Raw genomic sequence first — 26,475 nt, forward strand, 5'->3', positions numbered from 1 at the left:
GGGAACACGAGCTCCGCCAGGAACCTCCTAACCCGACACCCCTCCCGGCCCACGGCTGCCCTCACACCGGGCACGGCGTCCCGGAGCGAGGCTTCTCACCAGACCGGCATCCTGCCCGAAATCTGGCACTGTCGCGGTTAAGCGGAGCCCGGCCAGGGGCACCGAGGTGCGGGGCTCCCGCACACGCTCCCGGCACAGCCCTGCGGGATCGGACAGTCCCGCCGGCACCGCCCGCACACCTGCCCGGCGCTGCGGGCCACGCAGGGAGATGGTTGGGATACTTTTACAGCAAGAAGCAAAACCAAAAGGATTGAAAGTGCTTGATACCTCTTAACGCACCTTTTACCTATCCTCAAACCCCCTTCCTCCCCTCCCGCGGTCCCTCAGGCAAGAGCCCGCTCGGACCGAGCGCTGCCCCAGGAGGGAAGGACAGGCAAACCCATCTCGGGAGCAAGAGGGAGGACAGCTCTTCATCGCCCCGATTCCCCCTTCAGGCCCCCCGACGGGACGGGGACGGGGGTGGAACACTCCCGGCTGCCGTCACTTCTGTCCCCGGGGAAGCACCGCCCTCCCTCCCTCAGCGGCGCAGCGGCGGCAGCGCCCGCGGGGCGGGCCGGGCCGGGAGCCCGGGCTGGGGCGGGGCATGCGCGTGACGTCACGCGGCGTGGGCGGTGACGCGGGCCCGCCCCGCTTTAAGCGCCGCCTCGGCGGGGCGGCCGCGCTCCGCTGGCGGAAGTGAAGATGGCGGCGGCGTCTGACCTGCTGACGGGATGGTGCCTCTTCGGCCTGGCGCTGCTGGTGAGAGGCGGCTCTCCCGCCCTGCGGCGGCCCCCTCACACATCCCCTCCCCTTCCCTGGGCCGGCTGCTACTCCTTCTTCGGCCGCTCGCTGTGCCAGTGCTGGCGTCCCTCCCGGTCCCCGTGCCCCTGAGGCTGCCCCGGCCGCCGGTGCTCCCCTGCCGCTCCCGCGGGTGCCGCAGGGCAGAGCCGGGGGCTGGCAGCGGGGCTGCCTTGTCCTTTTGCCCGGCGAGCCCCGCTGTTTGTGTTTTCGCGTGTTCCGCGTGTGAGCGCCGGTGTTGTTGCTCAAGCTGCTCTTAAGGAGGAGTGACTTTTGCGTGGTCAGTATAACCCTGGTGTGCTCAGGTAAAAGGTGTCTTGGTACTATGCCAGGCATCCGTACAGGCTCTAACATCAGTACCTACTTGCTGACGTTGTTATATACAGCTCATGAGTATTTTTCCCTGTGTATTTCAGGCCATTTTAATTTTCTGCTGGGTTTATGTGCGCAAGTATCAGAGTCGGCGGGAAAGTGAAGTGGTTTCTACCATAACAGCGATTTTTGCCCTGGCCGTTGCTCTTATCACGTCAGCACTCCTGCCAGTGGACATCTTTTTGGTCTCATACATGAAAAACCAAAATGGTACATTTAAGGTATGGACTTTAAAAAATGCTAATTGTCTCTTCAAAACAAGCACTTGTGTTGCAAAAGCATGCTCCTGGGTTGTGAAAGTGTTTGAAACCAGTGCTAATACCTGTTTTAGTGACTTGACTTTTCTCAAAGCTGGGTACTAGCACTGCATAAAGCACTCATATCTGGTATTTGAACTGGATTTCAGTTTTGACTTCTATGCTTTCTCAGATATTCTACTCATTTCCAAATGCTTGTTCCTTCTGTTGTGCAGAAGAGTGAATGTACTGACCTGAAGATAAAAGCAAATTGCTTAAGTGTTGCTTTTTAGTGCATTGTCACAGGGCATTGTGGAATAAAACTTGTTGTGCTTTTGTTCAAATATAGACTGTATTGCCCCTTTGTAACTTAGTTCTCTTTTTTTGTCAGCAAAAAAAAAAATACTGGAACATTTAAAGATTTATAAAGATTCACTGTGATAATCTACCTGCAATGTAAAGCCTGAATTAACAAGCATTTTGAAAGCTGCAGAAACCCTTGGCAGAGGGGACTGCTGTAGTATCTCTTTTGGCTGATAAAGCCTTAACTGAACTACTGCATGTATAAACTGTAGGGGGTTGCTGTGCAAAATGAGTTCCTAATGACATGAGTACTTGTTCATCTACTCTAAGAATTTCTGTAAGAGCTCTTCCCAATACTTCAAATATTACTTGAATTTTCAAGAAGAATTCTTGAAGGTATTGACCTGGTGTCTTTGTGAGGACATTGTGAGTAACAAGAGGTCGAACTGGAGCATGTGGCTATCTTTAATAACAACTTACTTGGGTTTGGAGCCTAACTGGATCTCTTGTAAAAGTTATGTTCCTGAAACAAATGATAAAGTGGGAGAAAGGTAAATGCCTGCACACCAGATTGTATTCCCTTCCTGTCCTACTTCCAAAGGAAGATACAGGTCTTGCCAGATCTGTGTAGTGCTTCAAAACTAGCTTGCAGTTAATATAGTGCTCTTTGGTTGGTGCTTATATAAATGCAAGGTATGAGAAGCCTTTAGAACTGAGCTGTGATGTGTTTTTTGTCGTCTTTATTGCTGATGGTTGATACAGAATAAATTAAGCTGTTACTCAATGCTGTTCTGAAAAGTTTGTGTTTTCAGGCCTTGCTTGGAATTAAAGTCATTATAGAAGATGGAAGAGATCTTTCATATGTCAGCAATTCAATGAAAATAGGAGTCTTAAATACATTGAGTGTCACTATCTAGAGAAATAACCATGGTGCAGCTGGGTCCAGCTGAAAAATGCACATCTAGTGGGGACTAAGCAGAATTCCCTGCTGCAAAGGACACATTTTTGCTAATGTGTACTTTGCCTGGTTAGAAACAAACCTGTGAGAACAGGTCATCAAAGGTGGTCATGCAGTCACTACAAATTTTTATTTAAGGAAATACAATTACTAGAATACAATTACTTATAATACTGTTTTTTGTGGGCTAGAAATCCTTGTTAATGGACACATGCTGTGATATGGTGAGGTGGATAGGTTCTATTTAAAAATTGTACTGAGAGCAAGCATTCATGCTTGTGGTAAACACTTCTGTTGTCAAGTACCTTTTTGGCTATGCTTTTGAGGCTTCTTTGCCCTGCTTAGTTCCTAGTGTTTGTAGGTACTTCTCATGGCTTGTTAAAATACAATTACTCCATAGTGCCTTGAAGAAGCATTCTTCTGTGTCTTTTAAGTCTCAACTTAATTAAGTTTCTAGCTTGCAGAAATAACGAGATCTACTGACATTAATGCATTTGAGCCAAACACAGGTGTTGAAATTATGATACAGAAATATTAATGTGGCCTTCTAAGTTGAGTGAATCTGAAAGCAGTCAGAACCTACAAAGCTATAGGTAACTACAGCTTTATTGATGCAGTAATTTCAGTTTAAGGGGTAATGTTGAGGTAGGAGGCTGAGAATGTCTTAAAATGAAGCATATGGTGTCCTGCACAGGACTGGGAGTGGTGATCCTGATGGTCCATTCCAGTTCAGTATTTTCTATGATTCTGTGGTCTTCGTGAATTGTTAAAGCTTTTTAACTGTCCTTGGTAACATGTGCTGCTTTCTTGCCATTGCTTTGCAAGTAGGATAGACTGAATTGTGTTTAGACTATTTCCTGAAGATTATTGGCCTTTCTCTGGACCATTCTTTCAAGTCCAACACTTCCAAGATCCTATAAATGATGCTGGGGTCTGAAGGACCATGACTCTGGCAAGACACCTTTGTTGCTTTGGATGGGCAGAGTGAGTTAAGTCTTTAATCTTCTCAGTGACTTTTTGAGGGAGATCCAGGTAGCAGATGTAGATGATATTCTCTGTAGAAAAATTAGTAGTTAATCAAAAAACTCCAACAGGATGATTTCAGAGCTGATGCCAAAAGAGTAGTGGCAGTTATCCAGATTCTAAGTAAAAATTTTTTCTTCTGTAAGTACACTTTTCCTCTAGATTCCTGTAGCCATGATATTTTATGAAAAATCCTTTGCTAGGATTTTTCTCCTATTCTAGCTGAGAAGCCTCAGAAAAGAAATGTAAACAATAGATCTCTGCTGTTGTGGAATGCAGCAGGTGCATCTGTGGTTGGTGCATGTTGGGTGTTTCTAATTAATGGCCAATCACAGTCAGCTGGATTGGACTCTGTGGGAGTCACAAGCTTTTGTTATCATTCCTCTCTTGTCCTTTCTAGCCTTCTGATGGATCCTTTCTCTCTATTCTTTTAGTATAGCATTTTAATATAATATATATAATAATATAATAAATCAGCTTTCTGAAACATGGAGTCAAGATTCAGATCTTTTCACTCATCCTGGGAGCCCCTGTTGGTTCAACCATATATCCCAGCTGTAATTCCTGGTATCAGTGTTAAGAGTCATGAGAAAAAAGGGTGCTCAACTTGAAAGAAGTGCTAAATGAATTTTCAGTTCATTTTTGATGTATCCGACCCTACTGTCAACTTGTAGATATAGCTGAAGGTTTACAAGATGAATAAGCTTGTAGCAAACCTAGGGAGAATCACATTACACTAGCAGCAGAGGTTAAATTCAAGGCTTTGATGGTTCAAAGTTCTCATTGAGAATTGTGTGTTCTGTGACAAGGGAAGGTGGTGTGTTCTGGCTACAAAGATTGGCTGAACTGTAAAACTGAGTGTCTTTTTTCTGAAGGTTGTGAATATTATGCTGCTTTCTGGGGGAATTCACATGAAAGTGTTGTGTAGCCTTTTTCCATCATGTATTCTGATGTGCCTTCCTTGACAAGGGCTGGGCTGTATGCTATGCCTTGGTCAGCCTTTGTTAACTTGAGGTTTTGTTCATTTCAACACGACTGGTAAGATAATGTTTATACATCTTTCAATTACTACAAATTATTGTTTATGGTAAAAGTGGCTTGTAGCATTTAGCACGTAATGGTGTATCTCATCATATTCTGAGCCTTAACAAATATTATCTTAAAGTTTTTATACTGAGTTAATTAAACAGGTTTGGTATTGGGAAGTTTTGCACAGTAGTTACACAGTAGAATTCACTGTAACTCCTTTTTTGGAGGATTGGATTACTTTGGTTCCTAGTACTGTTAAGTAGGAAAGGAGGCTTTTTGTTTAATACTAATAAAAACTTGAGTGTTACCTTGTACTTGAAGTCCTGATAATATTCAACAGCAGCACTTCAGCTCAAAGGCTTTGACTGTGAGCACTGTCAGTGCTTTAGTTTGTTTCAAAGGATTTCAAATGCATCCAGTTGCATCTGATCTGTTTGATCTGAAAACTTGTTGGACTTAATACAAGCACATAGGAACAGAAAACCTCGCCGTAGCTTAAAAACATAATATTGCTGCTGGAACCCAAATTCTCTGGGTCTGACCTACAAGTCTCATAAATATTTAAAGCGTAACTGATGCTGTCTTCCAGCAGGAAGACTGCTTGAAACAAGGGTGCTCACATCATTGTACTATCTTTTTTTTTTCCTACTGTTCTAGCAGAAGGCAGAGAGGGTGATGAAACCTTTCCCTTCCTTTTTGAAATGTATGAATTCTTGCTACTATATGAACTTAAAAGCCAGTGGCTTCTTTCAGTCTGGTTAAGACTGAGTGTGTCACAAGCCTTGGGTGTCTACATGAGCTGTTAAAAGCCAGTTGTCCTCTTAATGATTCAAAGAGTAGCATCTGCTTGATGGGAGGTACTTTTTGCAGACCATTTAAGGTTTTTTGCATCTTATGAGGGTGAGAGGGAAGCAACTCATTATGCAGATGCTCAGAATACAAAAACAGTAGAAATGTCCAGGATTTTTGTTTTTAGAAGGGTGCTAACTGAGAAGTTATTGACTGAGACCATGCCTCCTGAGTAAGAATTACTAGTTATGAGGCAATAATACTTGGCCAAAACATTGTTGCTAGGCAGATGGGGCTGAGATTGAGATGGGGCTGAGATTGCACGTTTCTGGATGCTACTTTCTATCTGGCAGTCAAAATCCTGGCACTGTCCCATTTTGGAGGTAACAGGCTGGAAGATCTGAGATCTGGATATGAAATTTCCTCATATTTAATCATGCTATGACTTGGTCTCCAGTCTTTCATACTGCATCTTCCTTTTGTTGCCTAAGCTTTGGCAGAGGCTAGTCAGAAGAATGAGTGCTTCATCTACATTTGATGAAACATCACAAATAGTGAGATCTGTTTTGTTGCATAACTTTAAGCTCTGTTAAGGGACATTTGCAGAGAATGGGAGCTAGCTTCCCTGGGTACTCATGAAAGTCTTACAGGGTCTAGCAGTTACAGTAAAAATGTCAAATTTAATGGGGACAAAAGAATAAAATTCATGGTTGTTCCTCACCAAAAACAGTGGAAAGTCAGATTAACTTACAATAGTTTTGTCTGTGGAAGTTGTCTGTACAGTTTGAATAGTACTGTTAAAATATGTTAACATGAGTCACTAACTGGACAGAGTTGCTGGGAGAAGACTTTGCTCAATGATTAATGCAGGAGCAAGTGTTCTTTGTAACTAATTTTCCATTAATATAATTATAAAATTAATCTTCTAAGGGAACTTTGCTTTGGATTTAGCATTTAGGTAAACTTAAAGTGTCTAAAGCTGCTTTTTTATGTCTTTACTTACATAGCAACATTTTACGAGTATATGTACTTTTTACACTTGTTTTTAACATGACCTAAGTTACAAAATACTTAAACATAATAGTTTAATTGGGGTCATCGTGCTCATTGCAATTTGTGGTTTCCCTTGTCTCTCAGTACAGTGCATCGGTACAGGTATTTTAAAGCTGATACATGTTTGCTAAACTGCGTGAATAAAATGAAGTACAGCACAACAGTGTGGAATGCCTGAATTCTGCAGGTCCTTAGAGAATGTGTTCCCATTTTGACACCTTAAACTGTTTGTTGAAGGCAGTTGAATTTTTACCTCCCTAATCATTGTGCTTCTACGCCATTTACTGTATATATTGTAAGCTTGGGTTGTAATGAATGGAAAAGAAAAACACTAGATCTAGGAGCTGCTCAAATGAGTTCTCAGCTGAGTCCTGGATGTGCTAGTTGAGTAAATTCCTTTACCTAGCAGCCTAGTATGTCAGCAGGGATGATGGGACTGTTGGAGCTCTGATACTCATTAGCTAGCAGTGCTTGCTTTTGACAAGACAGTGCTGCTGTCAGTAGCCTTTGAAACAGCTCGGATGAACTGGTTGCTGCCTTTGAGTTGCTGATGGTGGTGTGCATATGGATAATTTGCCAGTTAGAATTAAGTGTTTTGCTATGTAGTTTGTTTAAATGTGAGGCTTTGGCAGCTGAAAGGTGACATAATTGTGATATACCATTAAGTTGACTTGCATTATGTATTCTTCTTGTGCAGATAATGCAAAGTTTGTATTCTGAGGCAGATGTAAGTAATGGTGAAATGCACACATTTGCAATTTGAGTTTGTTTAGTGTAATATAGCAGCTCACTATTTTACTATGGTGTAGTGTATGCTTCCTAGTATAATACTCTGGTCCTGTATGTAACTTAATTTAAAAAACAAAATTAAAAGCAATTGCAATGTTTAATGTTTATCTGTATTGTGTTAAAAAAGCTTTTCTGTAGCTGAAGGAGAAGCAGTTCTTGGGCAGCTAAGCCATGTTGTATTTCCATTACTAGCTACCTCTTCTGTGCAACGGCAGTGCCTCTTAAACTCTCTTAAATTTTGGGTCTCACTGTTGCTTTTCTTGCTTGTTCTTGGTTTTTGTGCATTTTAAATGTCTCTATTGCTCGTAGGAGACACGTTTTTTCCAATAGCTACTTGGAATCAAGCCATGCAAACGGTCCAGTTCTATCTTGGTTTTCCCTTAGGCTTACTTCAAATCAGCATTTTCTTAATATATAACACGAGACAATTTAAATGTTCTGTATCTGTTCTTATTGTAATCTAATTTTTTGTGGTATATTTTAATACAAATGCCTAGAAATTTCTTTTTTAAAATGCTGTTGTGTGCTCTTGACCACATGTAGATTGGATCCCACATAACTAAAACAATTTTGAAATATGTTTAAGCTGTACCGGCAGCATTGGATCATTGTATTCAATCCCTGAGTTTGTCTGCCAGTGATTGTCATAAAATATTTAGGTTCCTTAAACCAATAGTTTCTCTCTTGGAGGTGAGGGAGTGGGCACAAGAACTTGGTTTCGGCTGTCTGGCTGACTGCAGTTTCCAACATAGTTGTACTTTCACTTTCATTGCTTCTGTTCTCCAGGCCATTCCCCAGGACTGAGTAGTGCAGTTACTTTTGCTTTTGTTCAAGGGATATATGTGCTCTTGGAATTTGACTTGTAAAATTAGCTGTTGCTAAGTTGAATATTCATGTAATTCAAGTGCCACTCAAACAAAAAAGTGAAGTCTTGCACTTTTGAAAAAGGAGATGAGAGCTTAAACTGATGTAATAACTAATAAAAATAAAAGTTAATGAATTATATATAACTGAGCATAATAAAATTTTTTCTTACACTTATGTCTAAGTATTGTTGTGTGTGTGAATTTTAAATAAAGCTGTTCTGTGATGGAAATATTGTGTACATTGTATACTTTGTCCAACTGTGTGGCCCATGGCGCAAGAAAGCTGGTAAAACAAGGCCACAGAAACTGTCAGATCTGGAACACTTCTCCTGTGAAGACAGCCTGAAAGAGTTGGGGTTGTGCAGCATGGGGAAGAGTAAGTCCTGTGGAGATGTTGTTGCTGCCTTTCAATACAGAGGGAGCTTATAAGAAAGATGTAGAAACAATTTTGACCAGGGCCTGTAGACACAGAAGAAAATGTAATGGCTTTAAAATGAGAGGGTAGATTTAGCTATGAAGAAGAAATTTATGGTCGTGTTGATGGTTCTCTGGAACAGGGTTCCCAGAAGAGTTGTGGATGCCCATCACTGGAAGCATTCCGAAGTCAGATTGAATGGAACTTTGAGCAACCTGACCTTGTGAAAGGTGTTCCTGCCAATGGCAGGATGAATGGACTAGGGGGTCTTTGAAGGTCCCTTTCAACCCAGACCATTCTATGATTATTTTCAGAGACTCTTACAAAGATTCTGTGGGAATTAGCAGAACATATGTGGGAGCTGCCAAAGCTATTTAATGTTCCTTTGGGTCTAAAACTTTTGAGAAACTGTCCTATGCTTATTCCTGTTTGCCCAGTGGTTTTCACTGTTGCTAGCAGTCTAGCATGGAATTCTTTAGAAGAAGCGTTTTGATTTCTCTCCCTTTGTGTCCTTTAGTGGTTGATTCTTGTATAGTCTTTTTTTATTACCTTTGATAATAAATGCTTCTATCCTTTATTGCTAGGTGTGGGCTGATGCTAATGTTTCAAGACAAATTGAAGACACTGTGCTTTATGGGTATTACAGTAAGTATTTTATCACTTTTTATTTTTCAAGTAATAGGACCTTTAAGTGAAGTAATGAATTTTTAGAGGTCATATTGGGTTATCCCTTTTTGGTTAAACATGAGTGCTCTTAAGAGAATGTTTTTTCTCTTCAAGAGCCCTCTAAAATGTAAATATACTGAAGCTAGTTCATGAAAAGGCTAGTGGTTTCCGTTGTATAATCTGTGGTTCACATGTTTCCTGTGTATTTAGTGGTCCCTTAAGGAAAACACATAGTTTTGCTGTAACTTTTGTGGCACTCAGTTCATGAAAAGGCTAGTGGTTTCCCTTGTATAATCTGTGGTTCGCATGTTTCCTGTGTATTTAAAACACATAGTTTTGCTGTAACTTTTGTGGCACTTAACATATGCAGCAGTGTGAAACTCCTCTACCATGTATAAAGTTCATGCAGCCATGAGTGCAACACTTTTAATGTTCAGATTCAGTAACTGCTGTGTTCCAAGTAGCAGTTACTGTGGAGGAGCATAAAGGAGTTGATTCAAAAGTGGTAATCTTGGTAATCAGTTGTATAACTGATATTAAAAAGTGACTGAAATAAAATCCCTGTTTACCAAACCTGTGCATAGTCTTATATCAGTTTTCTAGTGGTCCTTATGAAACTTATGGGAAGTTTTACTACTTGTGGATATATGTAGTGGGTATAGAAGTGTACTCATCACAGTTAGAGTGAAATACTTGGTGCAAACTCAGTGGTGGTTGCCTGGTTTTGTCACATTTCCAAAGACTTGAAGCTTTTTCTCCTAGATTATTGTGATCCTTTGAAAATATTTTTTAGAACAGGAAATTATTTTAAATAGTGGACTTATTTCATTAAATTACAGATTAATTATTGCCTGACAGTGATAGTGACAAACTAGAATAGGCTTCACCAAGCATAAAAATGAATAAAGTCAAAAGTAGCAAGAAGACTTCTGTTTTCAAAAAACAACTTTTAAAACAGAGATTCTTCACTGTATAATAGTGTAATTGATGTGTATTTGATTTTTCTTTGTAGTTTGCCAAAGTCTTGTTTAACAGACCAAGTATTTCACAACTCACAAGGTGGAATAATCTTCAAGCTCGTCTGTGGACTGTTTGCTATAGATTTGTGAGACTGATTGATGAATTTCTGGAAGGTGTTTTGGGCTAGCTGAATCTTTTGGTAAATCTTATTGATGAATTTCTGGAAAGTGTTTTGGGCTAGCTGAATCTTTTGGTAAATCTTGAACTAATTAGATTTAAAAGACTTAAACTTGAATTGGGAGAACTGCTTTTGTTTTTGGCCTTTCTGGACAGGTCTACTTGAAATACTGTAGGAAAATGTCTTATTTCATAGCATATCCTCCAGATGGTGGTAGAGATTTAAACATGGTTTTTAAAATTTCTTCTCTTATGATAATTTGACTAGATACACTTTTTCATAACTGGTTTTATAACTAGAGGTATGTTTAATAATAGTAACTTGTTTTTTTAGAAGTCTCCAAAAATCATATATAAAAACACAATGCTTCTCCTACATCATCTAGTGCCCTGCTGCTGTTGCCCAGCATAGTGACATAACAGCTGAGAAGGAGAAAGTTAAGCAACTCTTCCATTGTACTACTATTCCACTTTTTTTTTTTGCTATCTTCCTGGGAAAGTATTTGATAGTGGGGTTTTTTTTAACAGACAGGATGAGCAGAAGTGAAGTACCCTTTTGTGCTTAAGAATGTGAATACCAGTATTTCCTTGTGTCTCCTGAAAATAGAGAGATAACTATATAGATCCTACTTGACTGGTGTAGTTGTATTGACAATTTATGGTATTAATAATTGGTGCACTTAGGTCATTGTCCTTCAATCCAAGTCACTTCTAATTGTAGCAAGAATATGAAGACTGGGATTTAACTGATATTTTAGAATTTTAATCATTACTTTGCTACTTGCATTGCTTTTTACTGATAAAGCTGTAACTAAATATAGAAAAGCTTTTTTTTTTTTGCATAGTTGTTAGACCCCCTGAAAAGTGCACCTGGTTTCTTGGATAGACTGATAAAGTAGAATCAGTTTGTGTTGGTAGAATGGTAAATGAGGTACCTCTCAGAGTGAAGCTTGAAATAACTGTATCTCGAAGTGGGATTTGAGCAGCCTAAAAGCTTTTCTTAGGAAACCAGTCTAATAATTGCTTTGAAGCCATAGTGGCTTAGTGTGTTACTATTTCTAACCCCAAATGTAATAGAACATGCCTCACAGTACTTTAGTGATTGAACAATGATCGATAGTTGGCAAATGCTCTAAAAAAGCCTGTCAGTTTGTTTGGAAGGAAAACTCTTTTGCAGAAAGTGTTATAATTGAAAACTGTCCAATACAGTTTGCTTTGTATCACAAAGAATGAGGTTGAAACAACTAACAGTTGACAGTAACCTGGAGGTGTGTGGTGTAGCTCTTCCTCTAGTGAGTAAATGGTACCTGTTGGAGTAACCTTGATGTTCAGTGTCCTTTGATGAAATTTCATTTATGGTCACAGGGTATTATTGGTAGATTCTAATCTGCTTGTGAGATAGACCAAGATCATGACCTACATATGTTAGATGAATCCCAGCTACAGTGTGACAATGACTGTCTGCTAAATTTTATGGGATCTCTTCATGTGTGCTTTGAGGTCTGTGCTAAACTTTAGATTGTCCATTTCCTTTTTGAGTCAGCAAAAGTATGGTGATTCCTAAGTTAAAGTTTTATGAGTAAGAATTTATCCAAAAGGGTAAATGGTATTACTTGGATGATTTTTACATGGAGTTTTGTCTGCTTACTGCAAATATTTGGTAAGTCATTGACACTGAGTCATCAATGCAAGAATTTCCGCTTCTATTAGTTCATATTTTTATGATCTGGTTCTAGGAAAAGCCATTCTCAATACTCTGAGAGGTCTGTAGCTGTGCTTGACAAATACTGTGGAGTTGATCTACAGAAACACTTTCCTAATTAGGGTAACTGGGAGCAATGTGCTAGAGCATAAATTGAAAGTCACACATTCACAATATTGAAGTAGTATGACTACTGCTGTAGAATGCCTAGGCAGGCTTCTTTGAGTTTGAGGTTTCAAGATATTTTGTAGCGCTGAATTTGCTCTTGGCAAATGTGAGAGTTCATGAACTAACAAAACTTGTTTCTGTTCTTGCATTGCCATACTAACTCAATATGCTAAACAGTAGATATCTTTAACACTTTTGAAATATTTTTCCAAAGAATGAGTTCTATTTAGATATAATTAGAGATTCATATTTAGATTCTAGGTGTTGATACCTATTTGGCTTCTATACCAACTTCAGGATAAAATGCTGAGGTAGATTTTTTTGGGGGCTTGTGGGCGCTGTGAGAAGTGCACTAGCCAAGATAAGAGAATGAAAATGAATGTATTCATGGAAAGGTGTTAATTACATATATATGTGTATATGGAAAGGCGTTAATTAGTCATGCAAAATGGGGCAAAGATGAAAAATACACAAAGATTACAGGACTTATGTTGTCCTGAGTACTTTTATTTATTCTTTCAGAGGTGCAGTTTTGTGCTGGCACAAGCAGTCTTGGTTGTGTAGCACTTCTGACATTTTGAAGGCTTAGTAAACTGTTCCAGGATACTTTTCTTGTGGAGTGCAAATACTGTTACAGACTGCTTCACAGGTTTTAGCTTCCTAATGGACTTCTGCAATGCTCATAGTATAAGATAATGTGGAGTATTGAAAGATTTTCCTAAATAATCATGTTCTAAAGCATTTTCAGCTTATAATACAGGGAGTGAAGATTTAAACTTGAAGTTCTCTACCTGAAATTGGTCTTTTCATACCACTGGCTAATCCATCCAATTGATTTTGACAAGCTGTCTTAATGTCTTCAAAACTTGACAGTATTTGTAAAGACAGGTGTTAATCCTTTTACTTTATGATCACCTGTGCATCAAAGTGACATGACAGAAGGACTGTTTTGGTTTAGTGGCTACGCAGTTAAATATTGGTTGCAATCTCCAATTAGTCCTTGTTTTAAAAAGGGAGCATGCAGTGATGATACCACATTGCTACAGCTTGTTTTGTTTTGTATATTGAGGTCAGTAACAGCCATTTCTTTCATCCATGATGTACTTATGTTAATAGGAGAATCTGGTACCGAGTGCAGTGATCAAAATACCTTTAAATTAATTTAATTTGATATACATTTTTTAAACAACCTGTTATTGGGTGCCTTAGCTTGCTTTTATTCACTGTGCTTTAAGCTAGTATGGTATATCACCTGCATACACTTGATTACTTTTAGTCTTGTTATTGCTGAATTGAAGATGGATCTGAAATTCTTAGTATGAAAGGGTTCGCCTTAAGGTCCTTTGGAATGCACTAAACAGTAATAGTTTGTATGCTGGCTAGTGACTTTTACTAACTTTTCAATGCTTGAAATTAAGAGCTAGAATGAGAGGAATCTTTCCTTTGAATTACTGTGTAGTAAATGAAGTGCCAATGTAACTGTCTTCATTTAATTCTTCCTTCTAGCTCTGTACTCGATCATTCTGTTCTGTGTCTTTCTGTGGATTCCCTTTGTCTATTTCTATTATGAGGAGAAGGAAGAAGATGATGGCAACACATGCTCAGTAAGTTTACTCTAGCAAATGCACCAAGCAATAAAAAGGCAAATGAATATAGCCAAAGCATGAAAGCAAGAATGATTTTTTAAATGTAGAAATGGTATTAACTTGGTGATATTTAAGTCTTACTATAGTTCCATAAAAATCCTGGAGCAGGTTTAAGGAAGACATAGTCTGACATTGTCTAGTCTAAGCACTGTGGTCTCACATGAAATGAAACTTTAGTGAGATAAATAATTGTCTGTATTTTCATGAAGTCTTCAAACTTTCTGAAAATTCTTTTGAGGAAGATTTCATAGACAGGAAGTTAAAACTTTTTGAGACTCCATAGAATAAAAGCCATATATAGTGACAGCTTTTAAAGTAGAGAATAGGAAGATGGTACTGATTCTGAAACAGGTACTCAAATTTCATGTTCTTCTACTGTAGTGTTTACTTTTTTTCTTGAAGAAGGTAGTATAGTAATTTACCTGAAGCTAACATGTTTACTTTTGTAGTGCAGTGGTTTGAGACCTCCTAGGGAATACAGTAACTGCATGCCAGTAAGGTGCTATGTTTCAAAGGAAAATACTTTTCTGAAGTATTTCTGTGTGGAGGTTTTTTGTAGAATACCTGTTATGCCAAGTATACTACTTCATAGTTTGCACAAATTCCTTTATATTCCTTTTATGTCAATGTATTAACTTTCTCTTGAATATTCAGCAGGTTAAAACTGCGCTCAAATACACTCTGGGATTCATCACAGTTTGTGCAGTTCTTCTGTTAATTGGGTAAGTATTTGTATTGAGCACTTGTTCTATGCTTTGTTTATCAGAGTTCTGTGCATCTAAGAGGTAAATTATGATACACTGAATCTGTATAATCAACATCAGCTTAATCACTAATAGGGCTTAAGTATCCTGAGAATTATGTACCTGAAAGATAAGAGTTTAACTAGAAGATAAAATGGTTTTCTTAATCGTGGGGGTGCTTGTGCTTCCAAGCTGACTGGATGTGCAGTGTGAATTGGTATCAAGGACATGGTGGCTTTGACACAACTACATTAATGCTTCAGTGTACAATAGCGAGTAAAAAATTTGTCCTTATCTATGTCCATCAAATAGGTTTTTGCTTTTCTCAAGTGATTCTTCTGAAACGGACATTGCAAAACAGCTTCTTAGGAAAATTATTAGATATTATGTGCTTATACTTTCCTAAATAGAAATGTTGTCTGAAGAGTGTTAGTGAGGTAATGCTTGACTTAAATTGTGCCTTGTATGATAAAGCTTTTGCTGGCGTTTGTTTAAAAGGCAAATGTTACTGAAGTAAGTAACCTGTTTGCAGCAAGTGATCTTGTTCTGAAAGTCCAAGTAGTAGCAAAAAATTTATTTTAGATCACCATTAAGCATGACATGTACACCAATACTGAATCTTTCTCATGTCTGCTGTGTCATAAGCTTTTTAGCATTTTGATTGCAGCAATGAAGTTGGTAAAAATTGCAGAATGTATGCTGAAATGATCCATATCAAAGTACTGGAGCGTGAAGTGGAAACCAGAGTGAAATTAATGCTTCCAGGTGTATACCATCTTACTGGAATATTTAGTTTTGATAAAAGTTAAAGGTACATTTCTATCAAGTGCCTTGTCCTTTTAAGTGAAAGTAAGGTATTTGCTCTTATAAGATTTTAGGAGTTTATTACCTTAATCATTATCTAGAAATATGACTAGAATTTCTGGCAAAAGCTGTTTCTGACAGTTAGCTCACATCATATGTATAGATAGATGTATTGTATAACACATCCAGTTTAGAAATCTTGGTAGTGTCTCTAGTAGAAATCCTCAGGTGTAAGCATGTTCATTCCTCCCTCCCAGTAAGATAGAAAAAGATAATTCTTGTATTTCCCTTTGAAGTGAAGCTGCAAGACTCCTTCAAGGGGAAAAGGCTCAGTTTCAGAGGCAGCTGAGGTGCCTGTGCTGAAGAAAAATGTGACTTATATTTCCAGCATAGTTTTATATAAATTAAGTAGCATATGTCTCAGTGTTCATGTGTGTGTTTTTTCTGACGATGTTACCTGTCTTAGTCAGCTCTTTTCATAGCAGGGGCAGGGAGTGGCCACAGAGTTCCACAGTGTGACCAGAAGGAGATAAGCATGTTGAAGCTGAAGCTTCTATCTGCGTGGTTTGACTGAATGTGGTAGTGAAGACTAGTCTTGCAGTAGTGGGGGATTCTCTCACTGGTGGTTAGGATCAGAGTAATATTAAAATAAACTGGAATTTTATGTGCTGGGTTTGACTCTAGGTGTCTAGGCTTAAAGGACTAGAGTGCTCCTGCACACAGATTGAGAGTAAGGGGGGGTAGGAATATTTCCTGGTAAGTGCCTAACAAATAGTCTGTCTTCCTGTGCTTACATGACTAGTGTATCATAACCAGACAGCCTCTGTTCTGATTGGTTTAGGAAGTAATCTGTATGATTAAAAAGGGTCAATAAATAGTTTTAAAATTCTACATTAGGAAGTTTTTGGCTCTTCCTGGTCAGCTGTCCTCAGATGAATTATAAAAGCTATATTAAGCTGAAAGTTTGAATATCTTTTTCTTACTGGAATGTTGCCCTTGCTCCACTAGAGATCATTGTGACTTTTTTGGGAAACAAATGTGTTTTGTGCCATATAGTCTTGGAGGTTTTTCTGACTTGATAACACAGCTCAGTGAGCAGGATGTTATTGTCCAAATTGTTATCAGGAGTAGTGTTTGTACTACTTACTTTACTTGTCTGTTACAAAACAGTTGTCTGGCAAAAATGTGGATGTCTGAAATACTTAAATCCTCTGCACACAAATAACTTGATGCAGAGTACCATGAAAAGCAAAGTATAGAGCAAATGTATACTGGGATACTCAGAACTAGTTTGTTTTTTTTATCATACTTTTCCCCTTCCATATGTTAGACACTTTCTCTCTACTGTCTCTAAATGTCACGTGCTTGTCAAGGGGCTTGACATACTGCAATCTACATTAAGGAACCCTGAAGAAGTCTAGTATGAAAAAAAAAAGGCAGTTTTTGAGACTAATGAACATTTGGTTCCAAAATGCATGCTTCTCTGGCTGTCAGTGTTTAGAATTAAACTGGTTACCTTAAATTTTCTAGAACCATTAGCTCTTAAAAAGCTATGAATAGATCTAATTATCCTATAAATAGTTATGCAAATTATATCACAGCAGAACTCACTTAAGGAAATGAGTCTAAATCTGATGTGTTGAAAAATAATTTCCTAAGGATGACAGTTAATGACACTCTGATTTCAGGATCAAACTTTATCCATCTACACTTGTGTATTAGCCCTGCCAAGAGTGAATAGTTTTAAACTGCTTGTCTTGCATTTACTTTCCTTGTTCTGCAGCCTAGATATTGATCTAGATTTTAATCATAATTTACCCAGGATGTGTTTTGAACAGCATAGCAATTTGCTTCTATTCTTAAAATTACCACAGTTAATAATTTGATTTGTGTCCAGAACTCCCAAGATCAGACATTACAGCTGAGCTGTTTTGTTTGCTTGCATTACCTAAATTTATAACTCCTGTGTTCCTTTCTGGGGCCTTTGGTGCATGGGACTTGAGCAGGAGCAGAATCAGATGTCCATCTCCTTCAGTCAAGGATTATCTGAGTACTAACTGAAGAGTATAATGTATTCAGTAGCCCCTGCTCTGATTAGTGTCCTTTGACATGCTGGTTGTAAGTAGTCTCAGGAAAAAAAAAAAGGAAAAAAAGCTATTGTTCTCAATAGTAGGAAAAAAAAGCAAGAAGCTATAAATATCCTAAAATGTTCTTCCATCTTGTTTGTTCCCTGCATGTGGCCCACAAATGCAAATCCATAGTTGTGCTAAAATAAAAAGGACTTGAGCAATGTTCTCAGTCTCCTTTAACCATTTTTAGCAAATAAACCTGCAGTTAATTCTTTTTGTCATTTGTAAGTAGAGATGTTGCCTAACTTGGTTTTGAAGTACCTGTGTCTTCATTTTGTCTGGATGCTGTTTGACAGAATTACTACTGGAGGCAGATACAATAACTAAATCCGAAGTCAACAAACATGTGTTAACTTAAGCAAATGCTAGCCCTCAATTTGCCTCTTGCACATTCAAGAAGCTTTCTTTAGAAATTAAAATCTTGACTTTTAAAATGTCAACTTTTTATTTTTTTGGCAGTATCAGTTTGGTTTTGATGTGATGATTATATGTGCACACAGTTGGTTTAGCCCTAACCTTGGAAGCAAAAGCATTTGTTTTATAATTTGAGGCTGCTCCTGGAATATATGTGTCTGTTTGGGACTTCAGGCAGGGGTCTAATTGCCATACAAATTATGCAAATTTGTCATACAAGTCCAGTTGATATTGTGAACATTCTTTATGGACTTAGGCAAAGAAAGAACTCAAACCTAAATTGTTTCCCTTAAAATCTGTCTTCCCTGTGAGTTGTAGACATTCTATTTAATGTCTCAAAGTTACAGTTTCAGTGGTTTTTTGGTATGGAGGCACTGTTTTTCCATCTATTGCAAACTCAGCTGTTTTGTCTGTACAGATGCTGAAGAGTTATTCTTATTAGTTGACTTCAGATGATGACAACACAAAGCTTTCAGCTAGGGGAGTGTTTTACCTGACATTGTTCTCTGAGAATTCTTTGCTAGTGTACTTATTGGAAGAACAAAGAAACTTAGTGAACTTCTCTGCAGCTCAGTTCTCTGGGCCAACTACAAAACAAAGAATGGAATGGAGCAGATGTGGTTAGTTGTAATAATGGAAGATAAACATGTCCCTTTATATTTCAATGCTTGTTTGAGAAATCATTATTTTATTTTGGCTTTCAGAAGTGTATTTTTAGATGAGAATTTGTCTTAATTGATACTTAAAGTTTATTTGCTTCTCTGCATATGAATCAAATCAGGATAGTAAATTATATTCATATGTCTTTTAATTATACTTGAGTGTGGAGTCCTTACCTCTTTTAGGATGGGTAAATAGAAATGGAGTAAATAGAGGACGGGTTCATCAGACCTCAGACCTGACTGTACATACAAGTGTTAGTTGTAATAATGGAAGATAAATATGTCCCTTTATATTTCAGTGCTTGTTTGAGAAATCATTATTTTATTTTGGCTTTCAGAAGTGTATTTTTAGATGAGAATTTGTCTTAATTGATACTTAAAGTTTATTTGCTTCTCTGCATATGAATCAAATCAGGATAGTAAATTATATTCATATGTCTTTTAATTATACTTGAGTGTGGAGTCCTTACCTCTTTTAGGATGGGTAAATAGAAATGGAGTAAATAGAGAATGGGTTCATCAGACCTCAGACCTGACTGTACATACACATACATGTACTCTGCTGATCTAAATGTAGCATTTGAGGAGAATGTGAATAAAATTAAACCCTGCCTTTGCTTCAGGATTTCTGTTTTCTTAATTTGGAAGTAGAATTCTTCTTTTCACTAATTAGGGTAAGAGATTTTTTTTTCCTGTATTACAGTGCTTTTGTTCCTTTGGATATTCCCAACAAGAAGAATTCCACAGAGTGGGAGAAAGTGAAGCTCCTGTTTGAAGAATTTGGAAGTAGTCGTAAGTTTGAGATTTGTTCTGAGTTTTGCATGAGTTCCTACTCTACTAACCTCTGTCACTCGTTCATTGACTGAACAAGATAGTTGATTTCCTTGGTGGCAGTTTTCTAACTTTTCTGACTGTTTATCTTCAGTAAGTCTTTACAATAAGACTTCTTCCTGTTCAGAGAAAAACAAAAGTTAGGACTATTGTGAAAGCAGACACTGCCAGCATCTCCTCTCTTACTTTAAATACAAGTCCCCGTTTGACAGCAAGGACTCCAGTGTTGTGTCCACTTATGTTTATGGTGGAGAGAGAGCATACTTTCTTCACTTAGCTTTTAAATGCTGCTTGGATGCTGAAGTTCACTGACTTTCAGGACATGGTGAGTGTGTGTGATGTTGTGGTGGTCTTCATTCATTTACCTAATGAAATGCAGTACTGCTGTTCAGTCAAAAGGAGTTGAGTGGTTCTGTCTATTTGGATGAGAAAGTTCTGTGGGTGTTACAACTCCTCCCCGTTGCTCTTACAGTACTGACCTCTTCTAAAATTGTTGTTTGCAGTTGTTATACTTTATACTAGGGCTGTAAGGAGATGTTGAGAAGGCCAAACTCCATTGAATAGTATTTAACACTTAAGTGATGTAGTTCATGTGCTTAGCCAGGGTATGTTTTCAGGGTAAAGGTGTGAAGGAAGTGTTTTATAGCTGAGCCAAAACAGACTTGATGTCACTTTGCGTTACCCTTTCTTGAATACATTTGTAAAGTTTTTTAAGACATTCATCCCAATGCATAAGTACTCCATTACTTTTTGTTCTTGATATGCATCAGAGCATTGGCGTCTGTGTGAATATTTTAGGACACAATCATACCAGCCTTCGTCAAGTCATATTCTGCATTAGTCTAGGAATTCTGTACTGAAAAAAAGTTCCCTTCAGTGGCATATACCAAACACTGACAGAGCTAGCTAATCCCTTCAGGGCCCATCAACTTTATAATGTATAGTTTGCTTAAGTATTCTCTAATCTGATCCTCTTCCACCATCCTCTTCCACGTATTCCTTCCAACTTTTCTCGCTGTGCTCCCTGGCCTGGATTTCCTGAAGTCTGGTCTTGCTGGTAAAAGACTGAGGCAAAGAAAGCGTTCAGTAGCTCAGACTTGTCATGAAAAAGTCCTGTCCAGATCTCTGCCCCACTCAGCAACAAGCCTCTCTTTTGCCTCTTCTTCCTCTTGCCACTTAAATACTCAAAGCTCTTGTTTGCTTTGACAGCCTTGCTAGGTCTTTAATCATATGTTCTGTGCTGTAATCTGTGCTTGTAAACAGAGGAGATGGGGAAGACAAATCCATAGCTTATTGAATGTTTTGGCTGTCTGCATGTTGGTGTTTCTCTTGCTTTGCAAAGATTATAACAGCTCAGGAAAAAATGCTACTTAAACTGTTTATACAGATTGTGATAACGGTTGAGCTGAGATGTAAGCTAATTTTTCCAGGTGACCTTGATATGACTGTAACAAAGTATTTGGCTCTGTCTTTGCTATGAAATACAGTATAGCCTATGTTTATTTCTAGGAGAGTAAACCGATTAAGGTACTGGGTTGGGATGTGAAAGTCTGATTTTGTTTTCTATTAGCATTCTCCTGTGACTTGTAATTTCATAGGATAATTCAGATTGAAGAGACCTCAGGTTGTCTATTCAAATCTGCACAAAGAAGGCAGCTGTAAGATCAGACTGGGTTGCTCAGGGTTGCTTGATCATGTAGATATTCAAAACCCCCTAAGTTTGTAGACTGAACTCATTGTGGAAAAATCTCTCCTCTTACCTGTTGTGGATATACTTGCTGTCACCCAATTGTCTCACACTTGACAACTATGCACCACTGGGCTCCACCTGTTTGCTGAGCAGACAGCTGTATTGGGTGTCTCCAAACCTGTCTCTGTTCCAGAGTTGCTCAGGGCTTTATCACCTAGATATTCAAAACCCCGAGTTTTTCGACTGAGCTCATTGTGGAAAAATCTCTCCTCTTACCTGTTGTGGATATACTTGCTGTCACCCAATTGTCTCACACTTGGCAACTATGCACCACTGAAGAACTGGGCTCCACCTGTTTGCTGAGCAGACAGCTGTATTGGGTGTCTCCAAACCTGTCTCTGTTCCAGGCCAAACAAGCCTGACTCCCTCAGCTGCTCTGCACAGCACATGCTCCAGCTTCCAACCAACACAGTTCTTCCATTAGCTTGCTCAGATTTATCAGTCTTAACCTGCAGCAGGGGCCTCAGAACTGGTTGCACTGTATGGTCCCTTCCTTTAACAGATGGACCTGCTGCTGTTGATATAGCCTGGAATGCCGTGGGACTTCCATGCTGGCATGGCATGCAGCTGGCTTATCTTCACCTTGCTGTCTCCCAAGACCCCCATGCAGGGGTCCCTTGTGTTTTCATAGAGCTACTCCACAGACAGCAACTCTCTGCAAAGGGTTCTTCTGTGTTCCAGGTGCTGGAGGAATAAGGACAAAATGCTTGCCTGTTGTCTTTACTTGTACCTATTGTCCTGGTTTTATATTAATTTACCCTTTTCCTTTGTCTGTAGTGGCCTAAGAAATACAGAGATCTTGAGACATAGAGCAAACATCCAGTCATCACGTGGTAGTTGGTTGTGGAGTTATGAAAGGAGTGCAAACTCATCCACTGAGGCAAAGCCTGATAATATACTTCTGGTATACAATTATCAATTTTTCAGCCAGTTAGTTTCTTAATGTTGCATTGAGCACAGTTCAGACTTCTAAAGTGGATATTAAATGTTGGTTTCAAGTACATGTACAGGAGGATCATCAAATACAGTATGTAAGTACATTGTGTGATATGTTACAAATAGGCACCACTTGTGGGCTATTTTTTGCCCCTAAACTTCAAAAACAACTCAAATTTTCACAGCTACTGAATGAAAAATAGTGCTAGGTGGTTTTTGGTAGGTTTTTGGGGTTTTTTCTTTTGGGTTTTTTGTAATAAGGTTTAAACATAGCTGTAGTATTTGAAACACAGGAACATACTGCTTTTTGCTCTGGGGAAGTTGTTTGATATTATCTAGCAAAAATAAAGGGAAATATTTGAGCAATGAAGTTGGATTGGTTGTGCTCTTCTATTAGTTTTTGGTGGTTTTGGAACAGGACTGCAGGGTTAGTCAGAAGCATGGTGCAGCTTCTCACAGAGTAAGGTTATGATTTCTCAGTTTGTGACTGCTTAGTGCTGTGTTCAGTAAATAAGAATGGAAACTAGCTAATGAATGGAAACAAGCTAATATATCTGTGTGAGTAGAAATAAAAATTACTGTAAATTCTTGAATTAACTAGAGGGGAGGACATGGAGAAAACAGTAAACTCTGGTTATGACTGAGCACAAACACGAAATTGTTTGCTGAAGGTCAATTTCTGAAGTTTATTATAAGTGTCAATGTTACTAAGTAACCAAAGCCACTTGTGATGTTTTAAGTGGTGAGGTTAGGGACAGACCTGTTCAAAGGATTATGTAAAAGGTTTTAGGGAGTTAAATGACTTTATTTGGTCACTCTTTTACTATCTCTTAAATTACTAGAGTTATGAGACTACAGTAACCCTATAGTCCCCTGAACCTTTTCCAGTTTGTTGGTCTGTATATTCATTGAGTGCAGCTGAGGATTTTTTTGGTTGGTTGGAGAGTCCATGCTTGTCTGATTCTGCATAATGCTATTAGGAGAGATCAGGTGATAGTAAATGAAACTAAGATGAACCATCCAGAATGCACATGAAAGTTGTGCAAGTTACCACAGCACCCTGGGGAGGCCAGAAATAAGTCTTGAAGAGGTATTAGACAGTTATGGGAGCAAGTTCATTAGTGTCCTTTCAACCATTTGGGCCAATGTACCTTCTGTGAGCTTGTGAAAATGACAAGAGTCTGTCCTGGATCCTGCAATTTGGGTCCAAGATCTGCTGTGGTCAAAAAGCTGTTTTAGGTAAGGTTTTTGTCTGAGTTACAACTGGTAACTATGTTTTAATCTTTTTAGTCTTTCTCATGAGCTTAAATCTGTTCTAATTTAGGAAGAAGTGTCTCTAACTAATTTAGGAAGAAGTGTTCTTATACATTTACTGTATTTTCAACAAGTTCTTTTTTTTTTTTCCAGATGGCTTGACTGCACTTTCATTTTCCATTAGTTCCTTGACTGTGATTGGAATGTTGGCAGCTATCACTTACACAGTAAGTTGTTATGATAAAGATCTGCTGTGGTTAAAAAGCTGGTTTAGGTAAGTTTTTTTGTCTGAGTTACAACTGGTAACTATGTTTTAATCTTTTTAGTCTTTCTCATGAGCTTAAATCTGTTCTAATTTAGGAAGAAGTGTCTCTAACTAATTTAGGAAGAAGTGTTCTTATACATTTACTGTATTTTCAACACGTTCTTTTTTTTTTCCAGATGGCTTGACTGCACTTTCGTTTTCCATTAGTTCCTTGACTGTGATTGGAATGTTGGCAGCTATCACTTACACAGTAAGTTGTTATGCAGCATTTGCAGATTTTTACCTTCATGATACTGGCTCTACCTGTGTGGAAAACTTGTCATCCTAAAAAGATTCAGCAGTGTCTTTAGCTCTGGATTTTCATGGTTTGAAACATTCATTCTAAGTTCTACCTTTTTGCTGCTAATTGAAGGACCATTGTGTTATTAGTACTGAGGAGAGACCAGACTTAATTTTGATGTGTTTATGCAAGTCACGTTACTTATGACTTGTAACGCAGTCACTGACTTTACTTGCTCTCAAGCCTTTTGCTGTATCCGGGTGGAGAAATAATTAAATGTTGCACTTTTTTTATTCATTGAACTATGGCATAACCTAGAGTTGATATGGAGCTAAAGTACTAAAGAACTAAAGTTCTTTCTGAGAGGGATTTGAAAGGGCTCATTCTGTAACCAATTGTAAATGGTATAATAAAGGTTATATTAGTTAAACTGCCTGACTCTTGCTTTTACATACAAAGAAAAGGAACTGTTTGAATTTACTGACTTTGACCAACATTTAATGTTTATGTGGTCATTTGCTTTCCCAGTCTGTTCTGTTTCTTCATTCAGTGAATAATCAGTGTGTTTGTAATGCTACATGTTTTAATTTGTCATCAAGGTAAAATTTTGCAGCAAAGAAGCTTAAAAGCTTAAGGTAAATGACTGATAACAGAAAAAGCTTCAAAGTTTCTCAAATTACTGGTTTTCTGACAGGTTTTTATCTTTAAATTCATGTCCTTGCTAATATAATGTTTTCTTCCTTTGAAAACTGGCTCTAACATGGTTGTTCCCATGTAGCTTTGCTAGTGAATTCTAAGTGCCTTTGTAGCCATAACTTATGCAGTAAATTGTTTTGAGGCATTGGTACCTAAGGAGGTGTCTGTTTCAGGCAAACTATAAGTGTATAAAACTTGAAAAGGATTTAAGAAAGAGGGGAGGGGGTAAGGTGCTTATGAAATACTACCTTTAGACTCTTAAATGAGTAACAAGTATAGCTAATGATTTTCTGTCTCTCCAGCTGGTGTAAGTTACAGCAGAATTGTGGAAGGCAGTTCAGTACAGGTTTGCAGATGTGTCAGAACACTGACAGCTTAGTGGCCATCAGGGTCTGTGCAGGCGGTAGGAGAGCAACTGGGTGGATCAACTAGTGGGTATTTTAGGTGAGCTGAATTGCTCTCAGCCCCATTGATGAAGTGCTTTAACCTGATGAAGATGATTAATTTTATTACTTTAAGCCTTTTCTTAAAGTGATATGGGTCATTAAATTATTCAAGCTATCTTGCTGACATCTGGATCATGTAATGGTCAAAAAAGATCTAGACCTTCACTTAGCCTGTAATAATGTGCCAGATTTTAGTTTCCCTTAATTATGGAAGAAAAGGTTAATTTCTTGTTTGGATTGCTGAAGAGTACATATAGTGTTATTTTAGTCATGATACTAGCAAAAAAACCACCTTTGCTGGGAGAATATCAGTGTTTTGTTCAAACAACCAAGTATGATTTTTGTAACTGTCAGCAAACATCTAAAATGTGAGATTGTGAAAATAAAGCAACTTTATTCCTGACTGAAATGTGAACAATTTACAACAAAAACCGTAACAGATGTGGTGCTTTGGGATATGGTTTCATGGGCATGGTGGTATTCTGTCAGAAGTTGGGCTTGATCATCTTGGATGTCTTTTCCAACCTTAATGATTGTGATTCTTGGAATTTTTTTTCAATTTACTGCTAGTATTTCCTACTTCCAGTGTTATTGCTTGCTTATTTTTGAACCCATACTGGTTATAGACACCATTCAGCTGAGTATCACAGTATGCTTCTGTCCTCAACACTAGCTGAACCTGGAAATATGTGGAACCTGGAAATCCATGTTCAGTAACTTCAGTGTTCTGTGTTGTCTGTGTTTTCTCAGATGAAGGCAATACCTGAATCTTCAATATTGTTGTTTTAGTGTCAATGTATTTACAACTTATACAAATTCTGAGTGATAAATGAGGTGAAACATCAAGCATGAGAACTCTTATCTGAATGCCTTAATTACCAAGACTTTTGGGCTAATTTATTGCTTTGTAAACTTCAACTGAGCTGTCTATGCAAGTGCCCGGAGTGTGAAACTGATTTCCTTTATTTTTAACTGGTGTATTTCATCCTTAAGGAACTATCTGTTCTGTTTTACAGTAGGTGTTAAGGGAGAGTGGGAGAAATGGAGGAGCTATTTTACAGACATTTTGGGCATGAGCTCCCACAGGAGTGGGTTGTTATCTATGTCTGATGTGAGTTTTTTGTCATTGTTTGCAGGCAGTTGTAGAATCTTAGCAGTGAGCTGGCTTTGGTGTATGGGTGGACTGAGGTATTTATGTCACAGACAGTGAAAATCACCTATTAGAAGGTCCGTTCTCCATGTTGGACAGTGTTTTCTTTGTGCTCTAGAGCTTTCA

General features: G+C 38.4%; 1 protein-coding gene across 3 annotated transcripts in view; it reads left to right on the forward strand.

Annotated features, from left to right (window-relative positions):
* The first annotated feature begins 673 nt into the window (after positions 1-673).
* LMBRD1 (LMBR1 domain containing 1) overlaps positions 674-26,475 on the forward strand; it is a 67,552-nt gene continuing 41,750 nt past the window's right edge. Inside the window, exons 1-7 of one of the 3 annotated variants that reach the window (XM_039727609.1) lie at positions 674-798; positions 1,254-1,430; positions 9,255-9,315; positions 13,850-13,947; positions 14,644-14,711; positions 19,445-19,533; positions 23,666-23,739. In XM_039727609.1, coding sequence (XP_039583543.1) covers positions 742-798; positions 1,254-1,430; positions 9,255-9,315; positions 13,850-13,947; positions 14,644-14,711; positions 19,445-19,533; positions 23,666-23,739 — 624 coding nt within the window. In that variant the 5' untranslated portion in view covers positions 674-741. Of the gene's footprint in view, positions 799-880; positions 1,118-1,253; positions 1,431-9,254; positions 9,316-13,849; positions 13,948-14,643; positions 14,712-19,444; positions 19,534-23,665; positions 23,740-23,953; positions 24,028-26,475 lie in introns of those variants that run through there. The other 2 variants (XM_039727618.1, XM_039727627.1) reach the window with 2 other exon arrangements.

The sequence above is a fragment of the Passer montanus genome, unplaced genomic scaffold (genome assembly GCF_014805655.1).
Source record: "Passer montanus isolate IOZ18808 unplaced genomic scaffold, ASM1480565v1 scaffold11, whole genome shotgun sequence".
Lineage (NCBI taxonomy): Eukaryota > Metazoa > Chordata > Aves > Passeriformes > Passeridae > Passer > Passer montanus.